At 41.4% G+C, this 8,827-nt stretch overlaps 1 protein-coding gene across 1 annotated transcript; it reads right to left on the bottom strand.

The window, feature by feature from the left end:
• Positions 1–488: 488 nt before the first annotated feature.
• LOC111864056 (dosage compensation regulator) lies at positions 489–4,867 on the bottom strand. The gene has a single exon (XM_023851031.2). The coding sequence runs from the start codon at positions 4,680–4,682 to the stop codon at positions 972–974; it is 3,711 nt and encodes a 1,236-aa protein (XP_023706799.1). The 5' UTR covers positions 4,683–4,867; the 3' UTR covers positions 489–971.
• Between the last annotated feature and the right edge of the window lie 3,960 nt (positions 4,868–8,827).

Here is an 8,827-nt window from a genome sequence, read left to right as displayed (position 1 = left end):
GTAATGATCTTGGTGTGACTTTTTTGTGCACCATGAATCCAACAAGTGTTGCAGGTGATTCTAGCATTGGCAAAGCCAAGAAAGTCATGGACAAGAAAGTCTGTTAACCATGACAAAAAAAGATACAATGATAAAAAGAAGAAATAAGGTTTTCATGAAACTGAAAAGACTGTTAACTTACTTGATAAATGGCCATAACCAATAAAGAATGAATCTCAGCATCCTCGTTACCCATAAGAAAGCTCTACAACCATTCAAGTGCTTGAAGAAGAAGGCTGAGGAAAAAGAGACAACTGGTATGATGGACCATAAAGTTAAAGCCAGTCACAGCTGTCTGAGGCATTTACGAATCATACAAATTTGCAAAGCCTCTGAACATCAAGCAAAACAGCATGTATATAGAGGCAACAAAGGTGTTCCAAAAGGAGCTGTCAAAAATCATTACGGAGATGAAAGCTCATTTTCAGCACTGATGAAAGAGTATCTTCTTAGAAGAGAATGCCATCTCAAAGAAAAAAAGAAAGAAGGCACAATGCTTCAAACTTCTAAAGGATCATCTCACACATTATACTTAAGTACATGTTATGTACTATGTTATGATGAAAATTAATTCTATTTACTCTCGAACCTCTGGGAATGCAATGTAAGATTTTACTTGTAAAGTAATGCAAATTTAATCCTCACTATACAAGATTTTGCTCATGAGATTATCTTTTGGAATAAATGAGCTGCTACAGCAAGGGATGAGTGTATATTCAGTGCAGTATAAGATGAAAAATCTATGATGTTCAGTCATCCTTACACTACACACAATACTCATAAATGTACTATGGTACAACTGCATTTACATACTGATACAAAGTAACTGAAATATTAACCTTCCTGATCACTGTCTTCTTACAAACAATGCATCAAATCTTCAAAGTGTAAAACTACTGAACAGTTTCAGCAACAAGGAGCGGGAATGTTCTTTAGTATCCACCTCGATAACCACCTCTGAAACCTCCTCCACCGCCACGATACCCACCTCCTCTTCCACCATAAGAACCATAGCCACCAAAACCATAACCACCTCTACCTTGGTTACCATAACCTCCTCTGAAGCTGCCGCCGCCGCCGCCGCCGCCACCACCACCACCACGCATCATCTTTGGAGGAGGTCCATTGTTGCTAAAGCCACGGCCACGTGATGGGCGTCGACTATTAAAACCTCCCATGCCTACCTGCTGCAAGCCATGGCGTCCAGCATTCATTCTGCAAAGCTGTTTGATGACATTCATCACCTTTTCATCAAGAGGAGACATCTCTGTGATGGATTCTGGCTCACGTGACGCCCGAACCACTAGACTTTCCAGAATTGGACGTAGTGCAACTACTGATGCTGCAACATCAGGCTTCATGGCCAGATTGATCCAGTTGTCAAGACGCACTATATTGTCGACATACTCCACTTTGCGCGAACCAAACAGCAAGAGATGAATAGGGGTCACCATGGTCATCTGCTTGCATGACACAGCACGTGTTCGGATCTTCTCTCCAAATACAAAGAAAGGAAAAGGGAAATGCTGCTCCAAATTACTGCAATTCACTGATGTCTTATGGATCAATGCAGCTTTTGACTCTGTTGTAAGAACTTTGCGTTTCTCCTTGTGAAAGCAAACATTTGGGTAGAGCCCCATGCACATCAAAGCTGTAACCATATCCAGCTTTGGATCAGCACCCCCCTGGTAATTAAACACAGCAGTTACCATTGTCTCCTCAGGAAATCCTATGGACTGCAGTAGTTCCTTCAGCTGGTTCTTGGCCTCCCATGTGACCTTTAATGTGGGCAAAGAGAGCATCTTGTGATCACAAAATGCAGCCTCTGCCTCCTCACCACCCATGCGTGCCTCTTCCCAGGCCTGGAAAGCATTCAACATGGCTACATGATCGGAGTAACGATTTCCAGCGAATGCTTTCTGCTGGTATGTCAGTCTTCTATGATCCATTCCTGTTGTGAACACTTCAGGGAACGTTGAACTATTGGCTGCCATTGTAGCCAGAGAATCACCACAAAAGAACATACAGCCAAGGATCATCATCTTCCCAAGCCGAGGCTCTATTGGCAACTTTGCCAGGATTCGGCCTAGGGGGGTTAGCTCATCATTGCTATCTAGACATTTCATTTCCCTTAGTAGCACTTCAGCTTCAATGACTGCATCTATTGGTGGAGGTTGGATGGCTTTACTGAGGAACTGTCCTATGGCCCCAAGTCGTAAGAGCTTGATGGAAAGAGCAAGTTCATGGAGCGGAGTTCGGAACATTTCTGGTGTCATGTGTTCATCGAGACGTTCAAACCGAGCCCTGCTGAGCAGGTGGAAGCAGAATCCAGGCCGAACTCTACCTGCACGCCCCTTCCGCTGCTCAAGATTGGTTCTTGATGCCCACACTGTCGCATAGTTGGTCATATTATTGTGTGAAGTGAATAATTTCATTTTAGATTTGCAACTATCTATCACATACACAACATCATTAATTGTGATAGAGGTTTCTGCTATATTTGTTGAAAGGATAATCTTTGTCACTCCTTCTGGTACGGGTTCAAAAACTCGGCGCTGATCTTCTCTCGGTAATTGTGAATGGAGTGGAATGATGCTGTACCCCTGGTTCCCAAAAATCGGATGCTGCTGAAGATGACGCATCAGTGCAAAAATCAGGTTCCACCCAGGTAAGAATACCAGAACTGCACCTGGGATGCCCAATGACTTGATATATTTCAACAATTCTTCTATCAGCTCAAAACTTACCTCCTTCTCACTCATCTGAGCTACTGCATTTTGAGTCTGTTGAGTGTAGTCAGAAGATACCATCTTATTGAGATTCTCATCTTGATCCTCTGCACCTATTGTTCCTTCACTATCATCCTTCTCTTTATTACGCCGCTTTCGGGTATCAGCTGGTGGCACAAAGTTTAACATCTGCACACAATCCTCCAAGTAGTACTCCTGCACTGGGAATGCCCTACCAGGTATTTCAACAACAGGGCACTTGTTGAAGTACTCACTGAACAGAGTAGTGTCAATGGTAGCAGACATAAGAATTAGTCGCAGATCAGGGTAAGTATGGATCATGTCACGTAGAACAACCATTATAAAATCGCTGTTGACATCACGTTCATGAATTTCATCAACAATAACATGTGACACTCCTCGAAGGCCATTCTCAAGCTTTCGAAGTAACACCCCAACAGTACAAAACAAAATTCCTCCATAAGGTCTTGGAAGGCATGACTCAAAGCGTACACTGTACCCTACACTCAAACCTAGTTGCTCTACTCTCTCATTAGCCACACGATCTGCCACAGACACAGCTGATATACGTCGAGGTTGAGTCACAACAATGTTGCAATATGCACCTTGCCCAGATTGAATGTAGTCATCCAATATATACTGACACACTTGTGTTGTTTTTCCACAGCCAGTATTTCCTCTAATAATAACCACAGAACTATCATTAATGGCTTCCATAATAGCCCCTCTCATTGCAGCTACAGGAAGAGCACTACGCTCTTTTACCATGCCTTGAAGCACAGTATCATTTTGCATCTTATCTCGAAAATTCGTTGCAAGGTCTTCATTGATTTGATCCATGGATGCTTGTGCAAGAGGACCTTCATCAATGTTACAACTGGTCCATGCATTCCAGTTGGGCTGTGGGGGTGACCAGGGCACAACACCTGCTGGTTGAGGCTTTGACGTTATAAAATCGTCCAAAACATGTGATGTTAGCAGAGATACTGGTCCTGCTCCACCTTCTATGGGAATTGATACTGGTTTTATCTGCAAGTCTGCTAGTACATCAGCCACTTGCCTTTCCAAATCAGGACTAAGTGCTACTTCATATGGTTTCATTTGTTCACTCTCTTTGTTTTTCTTTAGAGTACCACTAAAAGCTTCTATTACTCCTAGATGAAACAGCTGACGCACCAGGGAAAGTGCACAACTCTTAGATGCTGTCTGTTTGTTGGAACCTGTCTCTCGGCCCATGATAGTTCTTCCTAATTGCTTCACAAAGAAGCTCATTTCTGCAACAAAACTTCTGGTATGATCTGGTCCCACAGGGGTGTACTTGTAGTCGGTCTGAATACGATGCATCTGCATGAACTGGTGCAACTTAGATTTCGCATTCTCTACCGTCCAGTTGCCATGAATACTTGCGTTTACATCTAAGTCCTCCGCTTCTTCCACCTTCTGTTGTTCGGCCAATCTGTCCATATAGGTTTGTGGCTGATCTCCATCACGTTGGTATGGACGATATGCCTCACCAATTTCATTCGGGCCCATTCCAGGCTGGAAAACAGGGCGCGTGAGCCCAAGAGATACATGAGGTGCAGCAGGGCCTCCAGGTGGCAATTCTGATGGTGTTGCATCTTTGGTATCAGTTCCGGGACCAAGCTCAGACGGAAGATCCTTCGGACTGACAACAGCCTGGCGTACCAGATACTGCACAAAATCTCGTGCTGCATTGCTCTGTGAATCCTTCTTGTTGGTTGAGTTGCCTGCACCAACATAATCAAACCCTTCTACACGCACTTCACACAAGAAACGCTGACGATGCTTTGGACCTGTCGGTCGAATATCAAACTGTGGAGTCACTTTCTGTTTTGTACACCACTGATGAAAAAATGATTTTATATCACTCATATTTGAACTATTTTCACCAGTAACATCAGCTGAAAGAACTTAGTAGTGCTGAAATGAGCGTAAATCTTCGAAAATAACACCCAAAACAACACTAACAACACCGGCACCTACGGAACCCAGCTTGAAAACGACAGTGCTAACAATCGTTAGCAACAAATCACAACTACTACCTTTACATTTCGAAATATTTCTCCTATCACTGCAATATGATCACTATAGTGTAATACATTTAATATTAGATTTATAAAATACTAAACAAAATCGTTAATTAATTATATCCATACTCTTCGTAAACTATAATAACTGATTTGGAATCATGGTTTGAGGAATTGTTTTTATTATGTTGTCTATGCCAGCGTTTGTCCTGCCAAAGGCCTAAGAGGTGATACATAATATCAACGAATATAAAAGACATAGCGTAGTCCAATTTCAATACGAATAAATCTTCAAGTCATGACGTAATAACAGACAAAGCAATCAGAAAGTTATGTCGAACCATGAAGCCAATCATAGAAATATGGAACACATTGTTGCTTATTCGTAAAATAGCGTCATATCATGTCAACCAGTCGCGTACGGTGATCCGTGATGGTCATGGTAGTAGCGATCCGTGGTAGCGTAGCAGCGGTGGCTCAACTGATAATATTTCGATGCGTCCTGGGACCATTACCACGATCAACACGACGAGCATGGCTGCCACATTTGACTGTCTGGGCTAATTTGCCTACATAATAAACTAGCAGCGAATATTTATGAACGTTCAATATCAAACTGATTTAACCAAATGCACTGCACCATTGCGTAACATATGGGAAAAGTTTAAAATATAGTATGGCCCATTAGTCAGTCATACACCAAAGTGTGACAGAATGCCTGTGAATGAGGGTCATTATGATTGAGTTGCCTCCTTCAAACTTCCCTAGGAAGATGGAATGACATGTATATGCCCGCACCATGAAGAATTCGAACTCTTTCGAATTCCCAGTGTGGGATGTGCAAGCCATTACACAAAGGAGTTTTTCACCATATTCTGAAGTGTACATATGTGACCCTTACATGCTCTGAGATATAGTTTGTAGATTAAGTAACATGTTATAATTTAAAGCATGAGCACACAATAAATTAAACAGTGTGGTTTGGAGAACAATAAGTGAATGAACATCAAGCTGGATCAACCCTCAAAATACCGCTTAATTCGGCATCACTACCCTGAGTCTCATGCAAGCTGACCCAGCTAGTTTACTGTACCAATACTAACCTTTTGAACTGTGGGGACAACTTGCAGTGTCCATCATACTCTATCCTAAGGTAGAAGCAGGTGTAGCAGGGATAGCACCATTCCAACTGAGCTGACAAAACAAAGGTGGGTTGGAAAAGAGTGTTGTTAAGGTGGAGCACCTGTGTGGAGGCGGGGTCAAATACTTCCACCGTGACCCTGCAAGTCGTAGGTGGCGACGAAAGGGGAAGTCTCAAATCTGAGTCCCAAGGGACTCAGATCCGAGAAAGACTGCGCTGGCAAGAACCAGCAGCATATACAAAAGACAGACCCATCCTCTCATCAAAGAGAACAAGAGAAGAACAAGACCGTAACGATCAAACAGTAACATATCTGGTCATGAGCCCCAGAAGGCGGCTTGACACCAAGACTTACTGACTGACCATCAGTCGCAATGAGACTTTGACTTTTAGCTTTCTGTCTTCACCATCTGCCTCACTGTCATACACTGTATATAATTTTCCTACATTGGTTATGTACCACCCATTTGGCATTTTCCAAGCCACTCATTTTCCTTCACTAAATGATGAAACATGACAACACTGCACTCCTACTACTACCGTTCAACAACCTAGATTCTCAGATGAAGGCTTCCTCCCCTCCCCCTATTTTGATTGGCAGTTATATTTCCTTGTGAAAGTCAAGCTTCACAGCAAAACAAATGTATTAGTTCTGGCTTTAATCAGCAAAGAGATAAATAGTTGAAACATCCTCGTGGACAGTAAACCTGGCTTTCTTCAGCATCCTCCTTCTCAAAGTGTGTGGCTAATTAACATTTCTGCTGCCCAACATGTGTGGAGGACAGTGAAAGAGGCAGGTATTATGTGCCTTCACACCTGATGTCTGCATCAGGATCCCCTTGAGGACACATCTGGAGGCATTCATTCATACTATGGTTCAAACAATAACCCATCTGTTGGACAGTTTGGAGATGCCCTGAAGACTAACATCTTCAGTGGGCTTGCTTTTAGAGGTCTGTGGGGAACTGTGAGGTTGATAGTACTACTCTTCTGGCTAACCTACAATTGTTGATCAGGGCACTTGAGTCTTCTCTACCTAAGCTCTTCACAAATAACAGCATTGAGAACTGTCATAATGCTCCTGCCAGCTTCCATGTTCCACAGCAAGGAGAAGTAAGTGCTGTTGTACCTACTGGTGACATCAAAGTGTTCTCGGAAGCATAAGTCAATGGTTTTCTCGCCAGATGGCTGCTTCGTGGTATTAACTGTGATGCATGCAAGATATGTCTGACTTCTCGAGTGATATCAAACAATGTATTCACACATTTGATGGATACAGTGATACAGAACAGTCATCTGTCTTTCAGAAAGTTGGTAGTGTGTTGGTACTTCTGTAACTAAAAGCGAGTCTGTGATGGAAGAGGTGGCTCACTTGAATTCAATGGAACAGAATATCATAGCTGCTATTAAGAACAAAGTTTACTTTATGGATTAGGTCTGCCAGTTGTTTGCTTTACCACCAACGACCAGTTGGTGGTAGTGTGATGGGTGTCACAAGAATTCATATATATTCCTTGATGATGTACGCAAAGGAACAGGTTAAAGACTGAAGCAGCCAGTCAGAGGGGCACAAAGAGGAACACGAAAATCCTGGCACATGTCATTAAAAAAAGTAATGCTTCCTTATTTTTGCCTTGTAATGTCCTGCCCATACCAGTGTAACTATAACTGTAATAAGTCACTTGACATAACATCATGCTATCATACTGGCTACTGAAAATTAGCAGAGGGCTGTTATTAAATTACTGGAAGAATATTTGTGGCAACCACTCATATGAGCATTATTAAATTTTTCATAAGTGGGAGAAGGTGACATTGAAGATAAACAATTACAGTGCTGCAGCAGCAGAAACTACCATGCAGCCACAAGCACTTGTCTTAGAACTCTGGTACTGAGCACTTTATCAACATCATTGTCATCCCCGTCTACAATCAGTGATTATGTACAACAAACCTATTCTGAACTTCAGCTCCATCTCTCCCTCACTTTGCCATTATGTCTCTTTCATTTCGGTATATTCGCTTTGAGAGATGATCAGCGTTCATTATGCACTTTACCCTGAAAGAATTATGTTTGAGTAGAGAATTTAATTGGAGCTTGTTTTCTGACACACACGGTTATTTGTGTATAAGTAACAATGATGAAGTAGTATTACTTTATCACTGACTTCATGTGTTCAGTTTATTTACTTCAGCTTGAAACACTGAAGAGCAGAATCAATATCAGGTATCACTTTGGATTTTGTAATTGAATTTTATTATTAATTTGCTGGGTAGAAAATTAAGTTGTTAATAATATTTTCGTTATTTTTTATATTAGCCCATTCAATACTACACTTACAATCATGAGTATATTTCAGCTTTGTAAAGTTCACTATATTATGTCAGTTATTTTATTATTTTGGTAATATTATTCCATGCACTATTAAAATTGTAAAGATGAGCACCTTCAGATTCATAATGTTCATCATAACTCTGCAATTATTTTATTACTTTTTATATATTATTAAATTCAAAAGTAATCTTGTTAACAAGAGTGTATTTCATATTCTTGAGGTCCTCATACTACTGCAGTTATTAATAATAAATGGAAACCCATGTTCTGTATATTTTGTGAGCAAAAGTTATGAAGTTGAATGCAAGTATCTCTGATGGGATAGCAGTTCACCCTGCTTCAGCTTTCTATAGCCTAGTCACTATACTGACTGAGCCATCCCAGCTCACCACATAGCCAAGAGCTATTCAATTTCTGACAGTTATACACGTAAATTCCAAATTCATTCTTTGTGGTTTGTATCCTTCACTGTCCCCCATGTTCATTTATTACACATTCTCTGTACCATCAGGCG

The sequence above is a fragment of the Cryptotermes secundus genome, unplaced genomic scaffold (genome assembly GCF_002891405.2).
Source record: "Cryptotermes secundus unplaced genomic scaffold, Csec_1.0 scaffold655, whole genome shotgun sequence".
Classification (NCBI taxonomy): domain Eukaryota; kingdom Metazoa; phylum Arthropoda; class Insecta; order Blattodea; family Kalotermitidae; genus Cryptotermes; species Cryptotermes secundus.
Note: the sequence above shows the minus strand (reverse complement) of the source record. Positions and strands in the feature narration are given on the sequence as shown.

Excerpts from the sequence above, each read along its gene's own strand:
- LOC111864056 (XM_023851031.2), bottom strand. The coding sequence starts at position 4,682 with ATGAGTGATATAAAATCATTTTTTCATCAGTGGTGTACAAAACAGAAA.